The 25,752-nt window shown below is 26.7% G+C and overlaps 1 protein-coding gene across 1 annotated transcript in view; it reads right to left on the reverse strand.

Annotated features, from left to right (window-relative positions):
* Ca-alpha1T (Ca[2+]-channel protein alpha[[1]] subunit T) overlaps positions 1–25,752 on the reverse strand; it is a 276,487-nt gene that overhangs the window by 85,052 nt on the left and 165,683 nt on the right. The window contains exons 15-16 of the mRNA XM_075375644.1: positions 13,305–13,461; positions 3,618–3,773 (exon numbers count right to left, since the gene is read on the reverse strand). Coding sequence (XP_075231759.1) covers positions 3,618–3,773; positions 13,305–13,461 — 313 coding nt within the window. The remainder of the gene's footprint in view (positions 1–3,617; positions 3,774–13,304; positions 13,462–25,752) is intronic.

Raw genomic sequence — 25,752 nt, forward strand, 5'->3', positions numbered from 1 at the left:
TAATCGCGCTATGTCATCCTCCTTCCAATCAAAATTCGGTAAGTATATGCTGCAGACAGTGACCTGAAGCGGACGCTTCATTCTAATGGCGACCGCTTGTAGGTTTGTATTTAGAACAACCGCTTTGGTGGTAGCTCTGTTCGATGTTAATATTACTCCACCTCTAACTCTAACATTTGGCAGTTGATCTCGCCGAAATATGTCATATCCTTTTAATTTAAAATTTTCATTTCGGCTGAAATGTGTTTCTTGCAGACATATACAAATCGGGTCTACATCATGTACCAAGCGTTGGAGCTCATGGATGTTTGAAGAACATCCATTGATGTTCCATTGTACAATCGACTCGCTAATTTTAAATTAAATTATAGTCTGGGTTTGCCTTTCGGCCATCCTTTTTTTCTTTTTTTCTCCATATTGCGAACAGCATCGTGTTCGCGGAGAACGTCGTCGCCCGTATAGCTTCCAGTCTCCGAATCGGAGACAACAGAAGCCGCCGAGGACGATGGGCATGGATCGGGCTTGGATTTCAGGTTTGGCGTCCGTTTTCTTCTCTACAGGAGCAACTTTCATTTTTACAGATTTATCTTCAGCAGGCTGTACCACTATCTTTGGCTTAACAAACTCTTTGGTGCTTAAAAGCTTCATCTTGTTTTCGATGATCCTTTCAATCATGTTAGCCAAAGTAGGCGCAAGTTTGTTTATAATTTGTGTCTCATCTATAGCAATTGGAGCAGGAGTAGGAACAGCAGCCGCAGCTTGAGCATAAGTTGTTGCTCTGGGTTTGCGGGCGTTAATAATCTTCTTTGATTCGAAGTAGCTGACTTTCTGCAGGGTTTTAACTTCCTGCACAGCTACCTCGTCTTTGTAGATAGGACAATTCCTGGATCTACATGAATGCTGTCCCTTGCAATTGACGCATGTAGGGGGCTCTTACACGGCTCTCCCTCATGCACCTCATCGCCGCACACGCATATTTGCGTTCCCTCACATTTGGTAGCGGTATGGCCAAAGCGTTAGCACTTGAAGCATCTCATTGACTGTGGGATAAATGTCCGCACATCCAATCGATGTATCCCCGCTCTTATCTTCTCCGGTAAAGTAGGCCGGTTAAATGTGAGAAAATGAGAGTCCGAAGGTAGGACTTCGCCATTCCTCCTCATGTTCAATCGGCGACACTCTGTTACTCTTTGTGATGCAAGTTCTTCAACAATTTCTTGCTCCGAGCAATTTAGAAGATCCCGACAGACGACCATACCCCTTGAGGTGTTGAGCGTACCGTGGGGATCGACACGTACAGCCAATTCTCCAATCTTTTTAAGCCCTAGAATCTTCTGAGACTGAGCATCGTTTACAGTCTCAACATAAAGTCCTGCGAAGGTCTTCCTTATTTCTTTAACAGGGCCTCCAGCGCATTTAGTTATTTCCCGAGCAATCAGAAAAGGACTCATCCTCGAGAAATTTCCATCGTCCTTTGTAATGACCAAGTATTTGGGTTTAGGTACATTACTACTCAAAAAAAAAGCTCTTTGTAAGTTTTCTCTAGCCTCAATCTCAATCCTTCTAGATTCCGCACTTCTTCGCCTGAGGCGAAACGGCTGGTTCCAAACGAGGGTGTTTACGTGAACCCTCTGCCACGTTTGATTGTTCAACTTGCATTGTAGAACGACCCCTTCTGTAGTAAGGCTAGCCGCCGGGGTACACCCCCACTCCGGGGCTACCAACCCTGGAGGTCCGTTCCGGTACTCCGGTGGAACCGGCATATGTCTTGACAGAGAGCGGATGCGCAGTCTCTGCACTGACTCCAGGCCCTTACACACCGAGGTTTTCAGGGCTCCCATGCCCCGAAAAACATGGGCACCTTAACTACATGCTTGCCATCGCGGGGGGCATGTAGACAACGAAAGGCCTCCGTTATACCTGCAAATAACTTCGACCGTGGCCGCCACATCGCCAGCTCTAAAGGTGGTATCAATCGATGTCCATAATCATTAAAAGTTTCGTACCTGCAGGTGGCCGCGAAATCCAGTCCTGAAATTCGGCCTGTAGATGTAATTCGGCCGAAAATGAACGTATCCGAGAACAACACTCGGAACCCCATTAGCCATCTGAATGTATTGTACGTGAGTACAGCTGTTGCCGCCCTGTTGTGTTCCGGACGTGGGGATTACCTACCTCAGGGCGATTATACCCTTAAAATTCCTCCTATCCTGACATTATTATCTCATAAATATGACAGAATAAATTTTCCTGCATCTTTTATTTAAAATATTCCTTCTTAATTTATTATTAATGATTTTATTATTGAGAAGTGCTTTTATGAATTATTTTTCTTAAGTATTTGTTCTCTAGTCTCATATATATGTTAATACCAGTTTTAAAAAAAAATATACAGGAAAACATTTTTCAAACTTCTAAATGTCAGTAAGGTCAACTATTGAGCAAAATCCTTAGAGAACGATTCATGAGCACAGTTTCAAAAAAATATTGAAATTCCAAGAAAAACACTATATAGTAAACATTTTTGACAATTCCATAATACTATGCTATATGATAACTTAGTTCTTGTCAAAGTTGCATGCTCAGTTAATCAAGAATGCTTAAATATCCTTTTACAGCAGATCTCCCATTTATTGTTCCTGAAAAATGTTTAAGTACAGGTAGAGGACATAGAGTTCAACTGGCAAATAACTCATTCAATAGTCACCAAAGTTAGGAGAATTAGTTTTGGGAACACAGGAAATACTGCACATGAAATTATTGTAAAAATAAATTGTGCACAAAATCCTTATTTTTATACACAGAGTAAAAGGAAAAATGTTTAACAGCTTTCAGTCAACTTCTCTAGCAACTTAAAAAAGAAGAAAACTGATTTTTCAACATTACAGTTATCTCTGGTGAAGGATTGGTTCAGCATTTTACTTGATAATTTAAGAAAGCAAATATGTTAGAGAGTATCACAGCAATCTCTTCTAAGAAAGGAAAAATAATTTCTTTGCAGGCTAACTCACGGCTACCATGAGCTTGGATTTAAAAGCTGTTATTTACCTGGACATCTTATCTACTTAAAAAAATGTCAGTTGCAGCACTGTAATTTTCTCTCTCATCTAGCATACAGTTCTGACTTAGTTTCAGCAGATTATTCTTTAAAGAAAATCAGACAATCATTGAAGAAATTTTTTATGAGGTAAAAAATTTAACAATAATATGAGATCATTGAAACTACCTAAAGGTGGTTTAAGAAGACTTCTCTGTGAATACAATTAAGAAATTTCTACAAAAATGGAATAAATTAATTTTAGTTCAGGGAGACTACAGTGAAAGGTAACAGGTAATAAATCTTAGGTATATATAAATATATATTATAAATTAAATTTATATTAAAAAAATTCTTATATTTAGAAAGTGAATTATTTTTTGAAAAGTTTAATCATATTTCATGAAGCTGATCAACATCTTATTTATCTTAATAAATGAAATGGTTTCTTATGATTTCTTCTTTTTTTTTAATTAATGTAAATTAAACCAAATAAAATACATGTAACTGTCACTAGTACAAATTAATATTACTTGAGAGGTTTTACCATAAATTATAACAAAAAAATTTATCAAAGTACCTCAGAGGAAAATCCTTCAACCAGAATAGCAACAAGTAAATTGAACAAAACATAATTCCCAAATGTCATCAAAGCAACAAAATATAATGCTGCCCAATGGCTTGTCTTTTCCATACCATTAAATAGAACAACATTCCAATCTTCTTGAGTCAAGATCTATGAAAAAAAATAAACAATAACTATTAGAACAATATAATTATATAATGCAAAAAATTACTGATGATAATCTTTAATGGAATATAACTAACAACTCAGTTAATTCTGCAATGTACTGAAATCATATTTATTTTTTAAGTTAATTAGTAAACTATTTCCTAATAATGTCTTGTATGAGTAAAAAACCTTTTTTCTGTTGAAAAAGTGCTTTATATGGTAAAACATACAAAAATATTATGTAAGTTATTTCTAGAAGTTTAGCAGATCCAATATTCACATTATAATGTTAACATTAACATTAACATTAATAAACATTAACATTATAATGTTGATAAGAACAATTTTTAAGATAATTGTAAAAATAAATAGTATAATTTGTAGTAAATTAATGTGGAGCTATTAATGTTGTAGTAAACATTGATAAGACTTTTGTTTTTAAAACAAAATACATATACGCAGATATTTGAAGCATATTTAAACAATAGAATAATAAATCAGTAATATTAACCAATATTTATTATAAATCTTAAGTAGTAGTTTTGTGAAAGAAGTTACAAATCAATCAATAAATTTATATATTTATTTACATTGGCAATTACACGCAGTGCCCTGAATAATTACCTTTCATTTCTAAGTACAAACGAACTTTTTAATGTGTAAAAAATGTCAAGCCTGTCTAAGATTCAAATCTAAACTCTTCCAGATGAAACACAGAAATGCATCACTTAATCAGAGAGAGAGAGAGAGAGAGAGTGAGAGAGTGGTGAAATTGCTGTTATATTCAGTAAAAAAAATCTGTCTGAAAGTTAAATCAACTTTTTAAAAAATTAAAATCTATTTTAAAAAAATGACCTATTAGAAAGTAATAGTTTTTCAATTTTTTTGATCTTATTTAAACAAATTAAGGGTGTTAAATTATGGGTTAATTAATTGTTGGTAGTTATTTATCATCTGGTATACAACTTGATACAGGAATTTAAGGAATCCAAATAAAAATTAAGGAATTAAAAATTATTATTTGTTATTTTTTGTGCTCTTTTAAAGTCAGTTTTTTAAGTTGTTTTTTTATACCTTTTGCAGTTAGTTCAAAAACAAATTTGTATTAAGTACAATACAATACTAACTACAATGAAGTTTATAACTGATGATGAGTAAATACTAAAATATGAAACCACCCCTTAATATAAAAAAAAAAAAAATTAATTTTCCAGTTGCCAAATTCAAGACAACCAGTTTAAGTGGTAGATAAATACCTACAAAAATAAATAATTTTTAAAAACAATACTCAAATACCTTACAAAATTATTATTTATCTGCGAAAAAAAATCATATTCTATACTATGAGTGAAAAACTATACTACTATTACAGAGTGCAGCCAACTCAGTTTTAAATATTTTAATAAATATAAATAAACTTTACTTTTATTTTTCATTTTAAATTATTGTCTTTCTTTCACAAAACTTATTCTACTTTTCTTTTACACAGCAAAGATTAATTTTGAAACAGAATACAAAGAAAATGTAAATCTACACTAGACTATTATTCTAAATTACACTATAAATAAAATCAAAATATGTATATACACATATAATGGACATAATATTGTGAAAAATTGTAAAAAAGAAAAACACAAATCATATTTAAGAAATTACCACTTCCCAGAAATGTAATAAAAAAATACTCTTCATGCAGAAATAACTAATTTCAGAAAACCTGTCACAACATTGTATAGGTTAGAAGTATAATCAATGAAAATAATTACCTAAAAATAATGTGTTACATTTGAGTAAAATTGTGATAAAAAAAATTAAAGTGATTTTTATTTTTATTAATAAGTTAAATAATTTTTAAGTGTCATGCACATGCAAAGTAATGTAAAAAAATATAAAAACAATAATACCCTAATTCCTAATAATTAAATCAATATACATGCAATATATACAATTTAAAATGCCTTTATACAAAAAACAACATAATGTATACATGTGTTTTTGTGGAAAAAACTGTTTAAATTAAAAAAAAAACTCTTATGCTTATGTGTAAAACAAATATGAAAAAATATGTGTAAAAATTATTCATATGCAAAATATGGTACAGGTATAAAAATTAATATTGCTAAATATCTAAATATCTTGCTATTTATCTTCCAGAGAGAAAAATAAATAACAAACATTTTTGAGATAAAAATTGTATATAATAATAAAGATGTAAAATTTACTAAAACTAATTTCAATAAATATATGATGCTTATAATAAATAATGCGATAGAATTTTTAATTTCTCATTTATACTTGTAATAATGATTTAAATGAAACTTGCATATCCGATAACAATGCATGATGCAAATGGAAAGTAATAATTGAAATGCAGAAATAAAAATGGCATAAAATAAAAAATCATGATGCAGATAAAAAACAAAGAAAACTAAAATGAAAAAAAGTGGTTTGTGTAAGTGTATCACAACCATAAAACAAAAGGTGCTGTGATATTAAATTTAACAAAGTATGATATGGGTTCTGGAAGCAACAGTAAATTGGATCCTCCTATGATCTGATTATTTTACAATATGTAAAAATATCTCAAGAAGCACCTTAAAAAACAGAAGAATATGAGATATGAATAAAGGTCAAAAAATGAAATCACATTTCATAAAATAGATCTCATACAATATTGTTGTTAAACATAACTAATTGTAGATTCTCTTTGATTTGATATATATCTGCTGACATTTAATAGTTAAAGATCTTAGATGTTATTAAAAATTAACAAAATAATATGGAAGGGGAAAAATATGTACATTTTTAAAAATATAGAAATGTTGACTTCATAAAATCTTTTGAAGGTTTATAAAAACAAATTTTTTTCTTTTAAATTATTAATTCACATCATAATCTTAAAACTACACACAGGAATACTATACAGAGATTTTATAGCATGTGAAAAAAATGCCATGCCTGTCCAAGATAATGTGAAATAATTTGAAAGATGAAGATGTTTGATGTGATGAAAGACCAAAATGCTATCATATGCTATTGCCACTACTATGGAGATTGAAGAATAAATGAAAATATTTATGGCAAAATAAATATGTCCAAGGTTCTGGGTAAGCATTTGGTAAACTGCATTCTTTACAAAGTCAACATTTTGCAACACTTGTTTCAGAGAATAGCATCCCTAGAAACTGAAAGATATGAAGTATAGTACAATTTCAACAGTTCATAAACTGGTTTATATAATGATAAACAATGTTTACCTTTGGCCTGATTTCATTCTATACTGATGGTAGTTATTAATAGCTAATGGCCAAAGGAATAAACACTGTATAAAATTATTTTATTAAAATTGTAACCATACATAATCAATATTCAATACATTTAAAATAGATCTAACAAGTTTTTGTTTGGATTTTGAAATATGTAAATAAAGTGCATAAGTGAAGTGTGTATTTTTCTGTTGTGAAACATTGCAGTGTAGTAAATTTTCTTTTCTAACTAAACAGAAGTACATTTATATATATATTTAAAAGAAATCATTAATAAATAATAGAACTCAAGAGCAGTTTACAGTAGGATGATTTTGTTATATTGTTTTACATGTGCAGCATTTGGAATGAAAATCATTACAAAAGAAGAGATATTAACATAGTAATGGTGGAGTGTAAAGGAATACTGGAGATTTATAGTACATAAAAGAAGCATCATAGAAATTAAACAAAAAATTAGAGATGGACTAACTATTAAAGGAGATAAAATAATGCCAAGATTTGTTGAGAGCATTGTTATTTTGGTACCAACTAAACATGAGTTAAAGGAAACAATGTAATATTTCTTTTAACTGGATTTATTACTTAAATTTATAGGAGTTATTGCTTAGGATATTAACATGGACTTATTGCTAGGAGAGAAATTTGGTTTGAAAATAAACAACCAAAAGAAAGGTAACAAAATGTGACGGAAAGGAGAAGGATAATTAAGAATGAAATAGTAAGATATTGGGATACAGTTCATCAAAGTTGTAAATTTTCTTATTTAGGTGTAAAATTACAAAAGATGGATAAAGTAAGGCAGATATTAAAAACAGACTGGTATAAGCAAGAAAAAAAGAAGTCCCATAAGTATAAAATTTAGATTTAAGAATCAGAAAGAAATTATTGAAAATTTTGTTTGGAGTAAAACAATTTATGGTAGTGAAATACAGACTATAAGAAAACCAGAAAAAAAGAATTGCAGTTGTGAAATGTGGTGTTGGAAGAGGATGTTGAAAATTAGGTGGGTTGATTAAATTTGAATTGAAGAGCTCTAAGGATGAACAGCAGAGGAGAGATTTGTGGAAGACTCATGTAAAGAGATGAAGTAAATTGGTGAGCCATGAATTAAGACAATTTAATTGATCTGTTAATAGAGAGATATATAGAAAGTAAAAACTTTATAAAAAAACAAATAATGAATATACTAAATAGATATATACAAATATATATACTAGATATATATTCAATATTTATACAACTACCAATAACTTGGTAGGTATATAAACTATTATACTTGTATTCTCTGAAATGTATGTGAAATGAATATGCAGAGTTTAAAATTAAAAAAAAAAAAAAAACAGCAAGGAATGCAGTACAGTAGCAAAACAATCAAATGATTGATAACTTAAAAACCCCAATCTTTTTTGTATTAAATGTAAAATACCTTATTTTTACCAACTTTTATGAAGGAAATATTTTAAGTAATTATGTAAACAGTGGAGCAAAATGGCCAGATATATTTAAAAATAATGTGTTTTTTGAACTCAAAATTTTAGTTGTTTGATGTTCCTCAGTTTGCTTTACAAACACCTCCAAATAAAAAAACTATAAATCCTGGTGAATGGAAAGGTGTGCTATCTCATCAAAACATAAAAATATCAGCCAAATAATGTGTGATGTAATACAGTTATGCTTATAATAGCAGTCTGGGCTCTATAGTTCCATCCTTTTGATACCACAAATTGGGAAGAGATTGAAAGAGAGAATTTGTATTATGTTGTATTGTTCAGGTGTAATTGGCACAGCTTCTCAGTATTAATTTTCAAAAAAATGTAAGCCTATAAATAATTGTAGAAAAAATGGCAAAATAAACATGAATATGAACCAGAAAAAGACAAAATTGTGCCACATTCTTTAGTCTAATAGTATTGTTCTGTTTATTTATTGAATTATTTAAGCAAAAATGAACCTCACCACTTATGAAAACATAATTTATTTAATCTATTCTTTGATTCAATCATGAATAATAATTTATAGATTTCAAAATTAAAGACTTTGTCATGATAAAGTCTTTATAAAAAGCTAACTGACCATCATCAGTTAGTTTTTATTTGAATTTTTATAAGGGTGAAAGTGTAATTTAACTTGAAGAATTCTAGATATATTTCCATTATATATCTATGTGTGTATACATAGATTGTCTTGAGATGAGAAATAGTACATATCCATTATATTGATAATATTTTTTTGAGGTGTTGACGTTGATTAAGGTTGATGTCAAATATGAAGTTTCTATTGTATCAGTTTTTTATCACTGTATAATTGCTTTTTACACTTCAAAACATTTACAGTCGACTTTGTAATTATCTTTGTTTACAGACAACTTAAAATATTGTTAGGTAAGTTTTTAAAAATGGTTAATTATATGATTTGGTTGGTTTATCATTATAAAAATTCAAATTTTAAATTTAAAAAATATTTACTTTTCATTAAAATTATATTAAAAATACCATATACAACTATTTATTTTAATTTTTTAAAATTAATTTGGAATTCTCCTTTTTGTTTATTATTAAAAAATGGTTCAGTAGGGGAAATGCAGTTTTATTGATTTTTTGCTTGATGAATTAATTCATCACATAGACTTGTACATGGGAATATGGAAATTTTTAGCAAATGAAAAATGCAATGTCTGACCAGTATTTGAACCCAGGACTCCTGGATGAAAGTTGAGATATTATTACTCTGCCACAGAGATTTTTATGAATATATTATTTTTTGCAAGATGGTGTGATAAAAAGTAATGAATTATGAATGCAAAATGGTAAGGCAACACAAGGACAAAAGCATACATTAAAGTAATTTATGGCATAGGAAGAAATAATAGGAAAAAATGGCTAAATTGATATTTTCAAGAAAATTCTATCAAAGGTAGGAAATTTTACACATGAAACCTGATGTTCTCTTAGTAAATAAAAATAAATGGACCAGTGCTGGATTGCTAATCCTGCAGATGAAATCAATACAGAAAGGAGAATATAGGATTGAACCTTCTCAGTGCAACCTGTCACAGAAACCGGTAAAGGATACATTCGTGGAGGGATACATTTGGGGAAGATGAATATATTAATGCGACATTTTATAATGAACATTATCATTTTCTGATTTATTACCATTTAGAACAACTTAAATCTCTAGTAACAACTATGTTTTATAATTATAAATGACTGTTCATTAGAACAGAATTTATATTAACATTAACAATAAAAATGTTTAGTTATGGTCAATTATTTATTTAAACACTTAAATTGATATAAAAACTAAGTTAATTAAAAATCACTGTAGAAGATGACTAAATACTGAAAGTATCTTTATATTTTAGGAAGAGCAGGAGGCCTAGTTTTTTACCAAATAAGATCTTTAAGCAGATGCTTAATATTTTGTGTAAAATCTGAAAAGGTATTGAATCCCAAAGGGAGATTTATAATCCTACTAAACAACTGTAAAGAAGGGAGCTGTTTTGCATCTATTAAAAGAACTAATCAGTTGCTACAGGTAGAGCCAGACTGGCAGATAATACAGTTCTCATAGCATTCAAGTAATAAGGGATGCTGGATAAGAAAAAGGACTCAATAAAAGAAAGGAATAATATCTGCACAGGAAGCAAGGCATCTTCCTGTGCAGATATTATTCCTTTCCATTTGGTTGCAATTATTACATATATTTGAACTGCCAGAGCTGGTGGCTCTTTTTTGTTATGTTTCTATACTATAACTGATATTTTTATGTGTGGGTTACATTTTATTAAATGGTTTGTAAAATTTAACATTTCAAAATGATTTTTCACATTTGGTCATGCGGATCAATGAAAATTATTATATATATATTTGAACTTAGGTTAGGTTATTATATATATTTAATACCATCGTTTTAATCAGTCAGTAAATTTCATGTTGTTTTAATAGCTGAATTCTAAGATGAAATACGGTTAAACTTTGAAAACAAAACTGTGAATAAATGAGTCACTTTCTAATACGTGGAACTGTATCTACAAACATTTTTTAAACTTTTAATTATTTGCTTCATTGACAGTGTTGAAAATTTATTTTATTCTTGTACTGCAGAAAACAATTTCAATGAAAGAGCTGGATAAAATTTCTGAAAACATTTTCTGAGAAGTATATTTCTAAATATAAAGAAAGTGAATCACTGTGAAAAGTTTGAAATTAATTTCAGCATATACATTACTTTAAGAAGAAAGTTATAAAGATTTTACCTATGTGTGAATGGAACTAACTTTATAAGTTTCTTCAGAAACTGCTGTTGGGAGTATCAAATGTTGTAAGCCATTAAATGTGATGGAGATGTTTGAAAATCCTTTTTTAATATGACATGTTCAAAATGTCTTGTGTCCGTGTTCAAAATATTCAAAGTGTTTGTTCATATACATTATTACTTTAATGTGGTTTCGATATATGAATTTTCTGAGAGTATCTGGTTTGTCTTTATTTACATGTAAGGTATTTCCTTTGTTGTTAAAGTCTGTGTATTTGTACCTTACTTAGTGAGGTGCTTTGCAGAAGTGGATTAGTGGAGCAGTTACATGCTTTTATGTCTTCTATGAATTGGAACAGTTGCATTTGTATGTTCTTCATAAAATTTATATTAGAGTCATAGGGATCAGGATTGTATACCCAAATATATATTACATTTGCTGGATTGTTTATGCGAGTTTTTTATAAGATAATATGTGTTTTAAATTATTTGGATTAGGTATGGGATGTTGTACACTACTTTTTTGAATTTAAAGTTAATTTTTCAGTCATTAATTTTTATCCAGAAACCTATCTATCAGTATTCTATTGTATCAGATGCTAGTTTATTGATACTAGTTTACTGTATGAAGGTGTTATTCTGAAGCCTTTTTTAAAAGTACAATTATTTGTAATCTGTGCAGTAATGTTTTGAAAAGTGAAAGTTTATGTTATGTGTACTGATTAATTACAGAATTTTCTATATGACTGTGTCAGGTGCATATTTGATTTTGGATGTATATTTATGTTCATGTTTTGTGATTATGAGATTTAAAAAGGTGATGTTTTTGTCTTTTTCATTGTTAACAGTAAACATTATGAATTTTATTTGTGTATGTTTGTGCATGCGTGTGATAACATCTGTGTGTCTATGTCAAATAGATTATTCTGTTTCGGTTATCTGTCATTGTTTGTGAAAAGCTTCATTGTTGTGTATTAATAAATCTGGTAATATGTTTGATATTGTGATGAGCCCATAGGTTTTAAAATCAATAATGAACATGTAATTTTATGCTTAAAATAAAATTTATTGTAATTAATTTTAAAATGTGGTGTGTAATAAATATCAAAATTTAAATATAAGTCATCTAATTTACATTAGTTTTTCAGTATGTTAAAATATGCAGATTTGGTGGCTCTTTTTTTGTTACATTTTTGTACTATAACATTTTATAATATTTTTATGTGTGACTTATATTTTATTAGATGGTTTGTAAAGTTTAACATTTCAAAATGATTTTTCACATTTGGTCATGTGGATCAATAAAAATAAGCAATCACTTCATGAAACAGTCAAACAGCAGGACACCTTAAAATAATGTCTTTGTACTACTTGTGAAGATGTTTAATTACCTGAAATAAAATTTAATATACTACTATGATTTTATTATAATTACAACAAAAAGAACAATTAGGATGCTCTCTAAAGTAATTTTGCCTTAAAATAATTTCACTTGAAAGTTGGAAATATAAAATAATATCCACATGTATATATATAGTTCTAAAAAAACATAATTTCTAGAAGGAAATCGGTAATAATATGACAAATAAGACAATCAATTGTGTATGTACAGATAAATTGCATGGCATATTACATATAATACACATTACCATTATAAGTCTAAGATTTGTGAATAATGGATTAAAAAAAAAATAAAAAAATGAAAGAATGATAACTGATAGAAAAATGAAATCAATAAAAATGAGCAATTATAAATATAAGTTTACCAATTCAATTCATAAAAATAAATGTTTGTGTATAAAATTAGTTGATTTAATCAATGACTATTGATATTAAAAAGAAAAAGTATTCACTGAATGTTACCTATATATAATTTAATAAATTTAAATTAACATCTTAAGGTAAAAATTCAATTAATATTTTTACTAATGTAAACTTTTCAATTATCATAAGATTAAATCTTAATATGTGATGTGCTTGATTATATGTGTTCGTATAAATAACATACCTGAAATACAGTTACAGTTGCCCAAAGAACATTGTTAAAGTGCTTTCGGTCACAGACACAATGTGGATGTCTTGTCACAATCTCAACACAGTTGCACTCACGTGTCCCATCAGAGAGCATGCAAAACTTACCACCAAACAGGTACATTCCTAGTATGCTGCAACAAGAATGTATACCGCCCTCGCTCTCATCTCCCTGAATACTAGGTTATACAATATGTTTATGTATCCTAATTTTTTTTTTTTTTTGAGTATATTCTTTTGTTTCACTGCCAGCAGTAAATAAGAAAATGAAAAAAATATTTTTCAAAATTTTGTTTAATAAAACTGAATAAAAACAAACACTTTCAGATTACCCTTGTCAAAACTTGATGATAAGAATTAACTAATAACATGTTGGATTTAAATGGTTACAATACGGTTGCCCAAACAATTATTCATTAAAGAATTATTACTGCATTTAATATCAAAAATTTTTATTAACAACAAATCCATAGCAGGTTCTGGGTAAGATAGTGAAATATCTTAAAATCTTATAGTTTCACAACTAGATTGTCTCAGAAAATAAGATGCTGAAAACTGAAGGGTTTAATTAAGATAAAATACCAATAATCAAAACCACATTTAATAAGCTAGCTTTTGTAAATTTTTGAAGTTAAAATGTTGAGTATACTTCACTAAATACTATTGGAACTTTTTAGTGGTTAATGAACAACTTGTAGCAGTCCATACCAATCAAAGTACTAAAAAAGAGAAAAGAAAAATAAATCTAACCTAAATTTTTGTTTCATTTTTATCTTTTTTGTGAACTATTAGTTGCAATATTTGATTTGATTTAAATAAGTGAAATGTATTTTAGAATCTATGAGCATAAAAACATTTTTAGAAAATTAAAAACACTTTCTATATTTGAATGAAAACATAACTCACTTAATTAGGGTAAAATTTCACACTGTTTGAATTATTTCAATGTTTTCAAGGCTGCATGTGTAAACACCCACTAATAAAGTAATAAAGCAAGAAGCTTTTATCACTACAAACAATATGAAAAATAACAATTGTATCAAGTACAGCTAAAAAAAAAGATGTTTTAGAAGGTTGAATAATATTTTTATAAATAAAAGGATTGTTATGAAATAAAAAAGATCTTATTTTTATGCTGGCAGTGAAAATGTTTTGATCTGATGTAGTTAAAAATATGTAATAATTATTTACAAAATTTTAAATCATGTTTTGCAAGATTATTTTTGTAAAATAAAAATAATTATTTAAATTTTATTACAAATTGTTATAATTATAAATTAGATTTTCATAATATTTTTCTATTGTTTATTTTTTTTTCAAAAAGAGATGTTTATTTTTATGCGTTTAAAAATACATTGAGAATAAAACATAATATTTATTTTTAAAGAAAAATATTAATATTTTCAATAATATAAAATGTATTTTTTTTTTTTTTTTAATTATAATAATTCAGAATTAAAAATTATTTTATTAATCAGTTATTAAACAAACAGAAACAATTAAAAAGCTGCAAAAGCATCAAAACAAAGCATTAAAAACAGCCCTTAATAAAGTGAAAAAGCAAAAAGCTTAAAACAAACAATATGAAAACAACAGTTGTGATATCATTAAGTACAGCTAAAAAAGATATTTTAAAAGATGGAATAATATTTTTATAAATAAAGGGATTATTAGGAAATATACATGCTATGTTAATATTTAAAAGGTTAGAATGCAATTTAACATGTTAGTATGTCTCTTATTCTACTGGGTAAACACAAAAATATACTAAATATAACTTCTCAGCAGTTCATTGAGCCTGTAATAATTCACAAATGTAACAAAATTAAGAACAGCTGGAAATTAATCTGCTGTGTTAATATTTTTAATCATGAAAGAGAAAATTGTTAGATCTAATGTAACTCATTACTCATATCATTTGCGATACCTAGATCTAAAAATCTCTAATGTTAAATTTTGATTTTGAGGTTTTTTATAGAAAATTTTTTAAATTTGATCCCACTGAAGAACATTTCAAAATGAAATATTAGAACACCTTTATTTGATAAAAATATATTATCCCAACTTTTTATTTAAAAACACATTGTAAATTTAGTAAAAAAAAAAGTAAAAACATCATTAAATATATATGTGCAAAATGTAAAAAACTTAAAATTTAAATTAATTTTGTTACTGAAAGTACATGTATAAACTCCAATAATAATACTGTACTCGCAATATTAATTAATAAATGTAGTATAAATAATATTATATTTTAAATATCTATATCTATACATGTACCATAAAATAAATTGCTTGAAGCTTTTGAAATTATTACTTTTAGTTAGAAAAATTAATTTTTTTTTATTCCAGTTATTTTGCAAAAAAATAAAATGAATGTTAAAATAATGCAATTAATAAATCAATATGTTTAGCCATAAAAAATACGTGTATCAGTGGAGAATTGTGTGTATATATAAAATTGCATCTATAAAATTATTTAAGATGCCAATAAAACGTCTTAAACAGAAAAATAAAATAAAAATTTATATCATCAATTTTATTGTTTTCTTTTTTTTAAATAAAATGTTATTAAAAGTAATTTTATATTAAAATTAAAAATTAAAATTAAATTTAAATTGTCTGCACATAATTAAATGTCTAATTTTTAGTAAACAAGTAAACAAAAAGTTATACATAATTAATAATACAATAAATATGCAAATATAAATTTCACTAATAAAAATCTTCTTTTAAGAGTAATATAATGAATAAATAATATGAAGTATAATGTGTTAGCAGAATTTACAGCAGATAAGCTATTAATATTCTTATAATACCTATAATAAAAAAAATCCAATTATCATTAAAATAATTTAAAAAATAAAAAAATATTAGTCATAATTTTGTATAAACCTAAGTGTAAAATCATTTCAGTAAAAAGACTAATAGGGAATAAAATTATCTACTAATAAAAAATAAATAAATAGTTTATACAATGCAGGATCATAAATAAAATCTACCAAAGAACTCTAATCTAAACTTTTTTATTTTTAGGTTAAATAAGGTTAAGTTAGATTAGGAAATAGTAAAGGATTTACTTAACAAAATACTACATTTAATGTTAAAAAAGAAAAATTATGAGTATTCAAAAATATGTATTACTTCTATAAAAATTAAACAAGATGCCAACATCCAAGTAATATATACTAATGGGAGTTTATTTTAATATTATTCATGAAAATTAAGAAATTAGTTTATAAAAAATAACACAACTAATATGCAAATTATGCATGGTATGTCATAGAATATATTACATTATAGAAAACTCAACAAATAGATAAGGAAAGTCTATTTTTGTAGTATTTAAATTTATATTTAAAGAAGTAATAAACCATGCCTAAATATTTCATGAAAATAGCAAAAAAGTTGTATTTCTTTAATAACCAACAAAATTTTTCAGACCTAATAAATATATATAAATTATATAGGGGATAAATCTGTAAAAAAAGTAAATCATAATAATTAGTCACACACACAGTTGTAAGTATCTTAATAATTTACCAATTACTCTATAAACTGGAATACATTCCAGTGTAGTATTTAGTTTAAAATAGATTTAAGCAATCAAAAATTTACTTTTCTTAAATGGCAAATTAATCAGAAATGTAAGAGAAAAAGATTAAAAATATACTATAAATTTTTCAGTAAACTGAACAAAATCTTTGTATATAAGATTTTGATAAGTCAAACAGTACCATTCAACTATAATAAAAATTGTAACCAACTACTAAAAAAAAAAAAAAAAAATCACTTTCATAATATAGTTCTATGGTTCTGAAGAAGAAAGGAACATGCTATTATTTCATTAAAAATTTTATATCATTCTGTAATACCGTATAAATATTTTATATTTTAATACTATCAAATTTATGGTTTAGTAGCTGATTACTGCATTGTAATAATCTCAGTAGCGTTTGTAGTTAACAAATACATTAATTGTATATTAAGTTGGATATCAGTATGTGCATTGCATTGAAATTTGATTTTAATATGAAGCAATCACAAAAAAATATGATTAATTTCATAATTTGAATTATATATTGAGATATTTTTTTAGGAACAAATAAAAGTATTTTAACAGTATTTTAAAGTATTTTAACCGATTTAAGTAAAAATATATATACATAAATACTATCCTTTCAAAAACATATTAATGTTTTTGAAAGAGGAATTGTATTTTTGCAGAGAAGTATCAGATTATTATTATCATTATATTGACTGTACCATAGTGGTGTTCTGGAAGTCTTCAGATATTGAATGCAATTTCTTTGATCAGTATCTATAGACTGCATTGCCAAGGGGCAACATACATAAGCATGTTTAGGTACATGTGCCTAAAATAAACTGAGTAAGGCCATGAGTTGTTGTTAACAGAATGGCACTAAACAGACAGTATTAAGGAGGTGATATTGAATTCATGAAGGAACAATGTTTCAGAAAAAAAACAATACTGAGGACACTAATTTATCTTTGTAGAACTTTGTGAAAGTATTTATTAAAACTTCAAATATAAAAAATGAAAAATGACTACCAAAATTGTAAGTATTGTTATAAAAATTATCACAGCGTTCTGAACTAGAAGATAAACTATACAATCTAATAGTTGGAAAGGTTTCACAACCTAGAATATAACTAGAAATAGAATTTTGGAAGATAAAAGAACAAAAAGTGCAGATAAAATACAATATTTAAAACCATAAGTGATTTTAACAAATCTTGATTTGAATAATCAACTTGATTTTGTTAGTCATTTCTCTATGTTATTGAGATTAAACAATATTTAGTAATTTTAATTCTGATGGTTAATGGTCAAATTATTAATTATCAGCTAATGACTGCAACAATCAATGCAATTAAAACTAGGAAAACAATTTTTCATTACAGAAGAGTTTAGTGTTTCTAGTAAACATGATAATTTATGTAGATGGCCTCAGATGTCAGCAATATTTTTCTAAACATTGAGTAATTCAACTAAATCTGTTCAAACATTTAAAAAATTATTCAAATTGTACTCAGCAAAATCTTCATTTTAACATTACTACAAAAACATCTAATGGGGAGAATCTGAAAAAAACTCAGAAACTGAACTTACTCTGTGGATGTAGATGGTGTTTGATCATAGTAAATGACAGAATATGAATATTCTTGACAAAATTAAAAAACAGAAATGTTTTGAAAGTCTTACACATAAATTAAGCAAAACTTATTTAACTTATTCTGAAAGCAAGTTAAATAAAGATGTATACAAATGATTATTTATTTATTCATAGAGCAGTATACATATTTCACACAATCAGTATAAATAAATGTGTAACTACAAAAACAGGATGTTACTATTTAATATAAAATAGCAACTAATTGTCTGAAAATAATATAATTACTTTTAAATTGTGAATTTTTCAATTAATTATTTAGTTTTAAAAGAAATTATTTATTTAAAAGATCTCGACTGATCTCTGTGGTGGAGTGCTAGTGTCTAGGACTTTCATCTGGAGGTCCTGGGTTCGAATCCCAGTTAGGTAAGGCATTTTTCATTCACTACAAAATTTCAATTTTCATATTCCCATGTATTAATTCATCAAGTCAAAGAATTGTGAAACTATGCATTGTACTGTACACTGTAAAACTATGCAATAATTTTGCAGATGCAATTAATTAAACATTATCAAAAAAAAAGTAGGAAAATTTTGTGTTGTTGCATCAAATTTGTAAGGACTAACAATAACAGGTACTAAATTCCTCTGTACTATTAAATTATATTTTAAATTCTAAGTAAAATGTACATAATATGCCAAAGGCAAAATATTGAGATCTTTGAGATAGTTTGATGATTGCTAATGCTGTTCATAGCTATCTTCTTTTGAACTGTTAATATTTGACTACTGTGTGAAATAAAGTACAACTTTAAACTTCTATGATTTATGTGTTTAACATATTTCTTTCCACTCATGAACTATTATGTTTTAAGTAAAAAATAACTAGTAGATGGGTAACAAGGGAAAGTTATGAATTAGAATTACATCAGTTATGGACTGGAGTTCCATGTAAGATAGTAATGATTTTTTTTTTTATCCTTATCATGTAAGATTACAAATTTTTCCATCAAGATAATTACATATACACAAAGTTCTGAAATTTAAAAACAATTAGAAATAGAAATATTCCTAGGAATAAAGGAATATTAAGTGGGCAACTTAATAAATCTGACAGCTTTAATGACAGTTACCACAGGTACAAAATAGTGGAAATATTTTGAGCAAAGGGTAAAATTTTAATTCAGTATGATAATTATAACAAGGGTTTCATTTAGCTGCAGGTTTGCAATCTTTGACAATATTACTGCTGCTTATGATGTAACATTTATCTGCATAAATAAAAGAGGAACTTATGAATATGTAAGTAGTCACAATTGCTTGAAAAGTGATACTGCAATTATTATATAATCAGCGATTTGTTTTCATATTATTAAAAAATATACAGAATTATTGGATTATTATAAGGTTAAAATTTCATTTTTGATTTACAAAACTAAAGTTAACAGGGTTAAGAAGGGCCTTGAAAGGGAGGTGCCATTGATTTGAGAGAGAAATTAATATTCAGTTCCATTAATCTAATTGAAACTGCTTCTTGACTGAATCTGAGCTGACTGTTGAATGCTTCAGTTCAGGAGCACTGCATCTATTTTGAATTTGGTGCCACAGTCTGTTTTCCATTGTCACAGTATAACCACATTAACATTTTTTGTACTTTATATCTTAAGAGAAATTTTTTTTTATTTAAAAACTTTTTTATAATGTAAATATTTGGTTTTTTTTATTTTTAGGCCATATTGGACACTTTAGTCATCCATGTTTCAGTTCCTCTTGAATTTCTGTATTAGTCTGGCTTTTTGATTTTCCCAGTATTTCTTCATTCTATTGTACCATTGTTTCCTGATCTCGTTTGTGACCGTCACTTTGTTATGCCTGTCTAATTTTTTAACGTTGAATCTATTTTTTGAAGTGCATAGTTAATTTTCATTTTATTACAGGTGTCGTCAACCCTCAAACTAATTTCTTGAAGATCTCTTTGGATTTCTCCAACATATTTTCTACAGGTTTTTTTGTTAATATTCCTTGTGACCAGTTGTTTTAGAATTCGGTTCTCAGGCATTCTTAATTCATGGAAAATCTTTTGTTTTTTCATTGTATATAGTATAAACCGTTTGGTTTATATTGTATCTATTCAAAATATAACGGTAATAAAATCAGCAACTTGTAATTAATGTTGTTAACCTTCTTACACAAGACCAAATGTTCCTGGATAACCCTAAGATACTAATGAGCATTAGGGTCCTTGATAAGATAGTTAACAGTAATTTCTTTAAAACCTAATAATTCAGTAATAATTTTCTGAATTGTCTTAAAGCATAGCATCACAGAAATTGAAGAGTTTAAGTTTGGATAAAATGGCAGTGGGTAATGCCACTTAATACTCTCTGGTTTCTACAAATTATCAAAGATAATCATTGGGTATAATTCCATTGAAAGTTGTAAAAATCTATTAATGGATAATGAATATAGTTGATTGACTTAAAAAAAAATTGTTTTTTTTTTAAACAACTAATATTTTTAAGTTTATAATTATAGTGCCTGAGAATAATATATTTTGATCTTATGTCATAAGAATTAAGATTTCAATTGTTAACTCAAAATTTGAATTTTTGTTACAATTATTTTTATGACAAAGAAAGAAACCATCTATTTCTGAACCTAAAAGAATGGTAAAATATAGTGAAACTATTCCCCATTATAAAGTATTGATAATAATTGATGAATAAATTAGTTAATCAGTTTTTAATGAAAGCGAATGATATATTAAGCTACTGGTACCCTTCTCCAGTTATTTTCCACTTCAGAACCACTGGAACATGTTGATTAATATTGTCGTATTTGGATGCAGTTGCATTTCAAATTTTCAACAAAAAAAAATAATCTGAGGAATAAAGTGAAATAAATAAATTTAAATAGGATTCCCAGTATTTCCATGATAAAGAAAATTAAAAAGTTTAAAAGACAAGCAAAACTATTATTCCTAAAACTGTTAAAACAATAATTGAACCTGATCTAAGCACTGAAACAGGTTACATAATTTCAGCAATGTTGTCTTCATGTAGGCCAATTGAAATATTTTTCATGTTATATTTATTTACCAATAAATTTATTATCCCCCAAAAACAAAGTATGATCTAAAATTTCATGTAACACTTAAAGTTGTTTTAGAAGTTTTTAATAGGAATCAAAAAATAAAATAAAAATTTAAAAAAAATTACAAATATTTTGAATAAGGTTATGTTAAAATTGATCTGTTAAAAAAAAAAACTAAAAAGATTTAACTATTAGTATTTAAAATTATTTACAATTCAAGCTACAAAAAAATCTAGTATTATTTTTTTAGATTAAAAAAAAATAAAAATGAGGAATTGAAAGATAACTTTTTTAAATAAAAATATAATCCTTTTTTAATTTTTAGAACAATATTATTTTTTATGTAATTGTATTAATTTCTTTTAATGAATGGGACATTTATAAAGTAAGGTAAAGTCTTTACTTTACTACTGTAGTACTTTAGCTGGTGGAAGTATGACACTTGTTTTATTGTTTCATGTATAGATAGATGTCTTCTAAAGAAAACAATCGCACTTTTGTTACTCATGTTATAATTGATAATATTATATTTAAATATTACCAAAATACGTTATATACATTAAGTGCATTACACAGCATAATAATAAATGCTGTGTTTAACACAGCATATTAAATATTATATATGCTTTTCAGACTACACTATTACTTTGTAATGTCATTGTAAAGTCTATAGTTTAGTGTATTATCCATTTTTGCTTCTAATATAACTTTACACACTTAACATTATGCTTATAATATGAAAAATTTTGAATAATTTTCATAGTTGGTATATTAACACACTTGCAGCCGAGGTGGTGATTTCTAAGACCTTGTTATTAGAATATTTAATGATTGTTTATTGGCTACTTTTATAAACTTAAAAACTCTGTTTTACTATTAATCTATTCTAAATCCTGGGGTAAGAACTTTACCCAAGTTTTGATGAAAGAAAAAGATTCTTTAGTGCAGTTTTAAGTAAAAGAGATTTTGTTTTTTACAAAACCATAAAATGATTTGTTACATTGTAAAATAAAACAGTGTCAGCCTACTGCGTGATTAATTCAAATAGAATTTGAAAATTACTGTATAGATTCAGTAATTAGAATGGATATATATTCACTCAATCACTTTAACACTTTATTGTAATGAATAAATTTAACTGGATGGTCTACAAATAAGAACTAACACTTATTTATACAATACTTATTTTTTACAATTACCTTCCACTTAAATTTTAAGTGTAGAAATCTTATTTTAAATTTTGCTTGACACTTTTTAGATCTAATAATAGAATTTCTGATTGTTTATTTATTATTTTTTTTGACTGATGAATTAATTTAACATAGAAGCTTACAAATAAGCTTCAATATGAAGATAAATTTGTAGTGTATGAAAAATGCCATCCATATCTGACTGGGATTTGAATTCAGAATCTCTGGATGAAAGGCTGACTAAAACCACAGAGATCGATATTTATAGCTAAATTAATAATTTCCTACATTCACAGAAAAATTAAAACACGATGTGATTTTAAAAAAAAATGTTTTAAGTTATTTTTCAATAACAGTAAATATGTTTATAAAAAATAACACAAATTTATGTCTGTTAGACATAAATTTAAACATGTTATTTCATTACAAAAAAATGTAATAAAAAACTAAGAGGGTAATTCACTCTTGCTGGAACTTTAATTTATCTGATATTATTGGTGAGACACAAACATTGAAGCCTATTGCTCACTTTAATGTAGCTATATTGTTTCATAAATGCCAAACTTTATATTAAAAACTGATACCTGCTGTGCAGTGTGTTGTTAAAAAATTACCATGCAAATTTGATTAAATTGACTTATAATATTTAATAGAAATACAATATAAATGGTAACTAATATAAAAATAACATCTATGAAAAATTTTGCAAATTAATTATTCAAGCAAGGCAATAATTTTTGTTAACTATATTTATACAAAAATGTGCAGTGATTTTCAAATTGGGGTACTGGGAGATAAAAAAAAATCTTTAGGCATTATTATTAGTTCTATTTTATATTTATAATTTAATAAGGTCTGTATAATCTAAATTTTTAGCAAAATATTGTTCTACCTAGACTGAATATCATTCATTATAGACCTAAAAGATTTAAGTGATTAACAAAAACAATTATTCGTTAATATACAACAATAGTAATAAATAACACCATAGTTATTTATGGGTTAATGTGCTACATTTTAAAATAATTAATAAATAAAGTGAAGCATACTGATTATATCTTGATGTATTTGTATGACATTTTATGTACTGTACCATAATATTATTCTACGAATAATAAAATATAACATTCAAGTATATATTTAATAAAAGAAACATGTTAGAGTACAATAAAGTGAGGAGCAGATTAAAAACATGCAACTGATAAATTAATTATCTTTTGTATAATCTCAGTACCACAGTGTGGTGGGTTGCTTTGTCCCATCCAATTCAATTAGAGATGTTGAACTACTGAAAATGGTCATAGTTTGGATAACATGCAGACATTAAGAAATACACTCATTAAATATATATTTCCAACATTTTTTAACTAAAAAATCAACAATTACATCTTGAAACCTACATCACTGAACACATTATAATCTCTTACTGAAAGATAAGCTATCATCAGTAATCTCTTTTACTTCTAAGAAAACATGCTTCTCAATTTAAAATGACCTTAATCTGAAACTAAACTACTTAATTCATAATTTTATTTTCTGTAGCATTGTCATTAATTGTTGACAAGCTAGGAAATTTATTGTATTTTTATAACATGCAACACTAATATTATAAATTAAAATACCGTAATTTATAACCTATTAAGACGTTATCAGTTTCTTTTAAGGATGTAAAAGAAATGCTGACATTATGAGACAACATTTCTCATCAAAACCAAAATTGTTAGGATAACTTGTAAAAAAACAATATATTTTAATTCTAAATAATGATTATCTTTACAATAAAAAAGTATCAAAACACAAAAAAGTTCTTTCTTGAATTCTGTTTATGTATACCATAATTAATGGTTGTTGACAATCTGACAAGTTACTTGTAAAAAGAGCAGTCATTCTCCGGAATCAAGCATATCAAGCATTTAATCTTAGGAATATTTGCGAAAGTGAAAATGAAGTGGTTCTTCATTGTTTTCTTCAGTTTATTGAATATAACGTTGCACAGCATTTCAAGGACACATTTGAAATTGGTTGTAAAATGAATATTATTACTATCAGAGAAAGCAACTCTGACTTTTATTTCATATGATTTACAAATGTTACAACCATATGAAAAACTAAGGCAAAAAATTGCTCTATTGCTTTCTTTTGGGAAACAGTTCATTTTATATACTGCCTTCATTCAGTAGAGGAAGTACAATTAATATTTTATCAACTTGTTTTATAAAAATTGGTTTTAAAAGGAGTGATTTCAGTTAGACTTAAATACACACAAATTATTTTACAGGCTTTTGGAAAATTCCTTGTTCAACTCATAAGTAAACTGATGATGGTGACTCTGTAACAACCAACAGATTTAGTTACTTCAAATCTCCTTAAACCGGATTAATAACAATTCTTATATACTTAATAAGGAAAATCTTGTGGAATATAACTTTTAAAGTACAACATACTTATTCAATTTTTTTTTTAGTTTTAATTCATCATTTACCTAAATACAAATTAGACTGATCATGTTTATTACATCGCACACAATTTTTCCAATCATTCTTTGATGACAAGATAATATCAAATAATTTTACAACTGTAAAACTATTTCTATAATTACAATCTTAAGTTTTTAAGTTCTACAATTTCTTTTATGTAGTTCATATCAAGTTGCACTCCAATGGAACTTTCAATTTTTGAAAACTTAAAAATGTAAAAACCATTCTACATTTTTTATTACTGAAGAATTCATATAAAACTAAACAAAAAACAGTAAACTACATAGCACTTTTGAAGTGCTGATCTGGATCTCCAAAAGCAGTTTGATCTGTTCTTGTGATCCTTATTATAGGTTCTTATGAAAACACTTAAGACGATATGGTTATCGTTCTAACAAAATTTGAATAAAAAAAAAGTGTATTTTTTTTTTACACTACTTCTATTAAATCTTTCAGTAATGCTACATGGAGGAAAGATGATCTTTCTTTCAGAAAATTAACCACCAAAATGTTATTTAATTTTATAAATT

This window comes from Lycorma delicatula, chromosome 9, assembly GCF_047948215.1.
Source record: "Lycorma delicatula isolate Av1 chromosome 9, ASM4794821v1, whole genome shotgun sequence".
Lineage (NCBI taxonomy): Eukaryota > Metazoa > Arthropoda > Insecta > Hemiptera > Fulgoridae > Lycorma > Lycorma delicatula.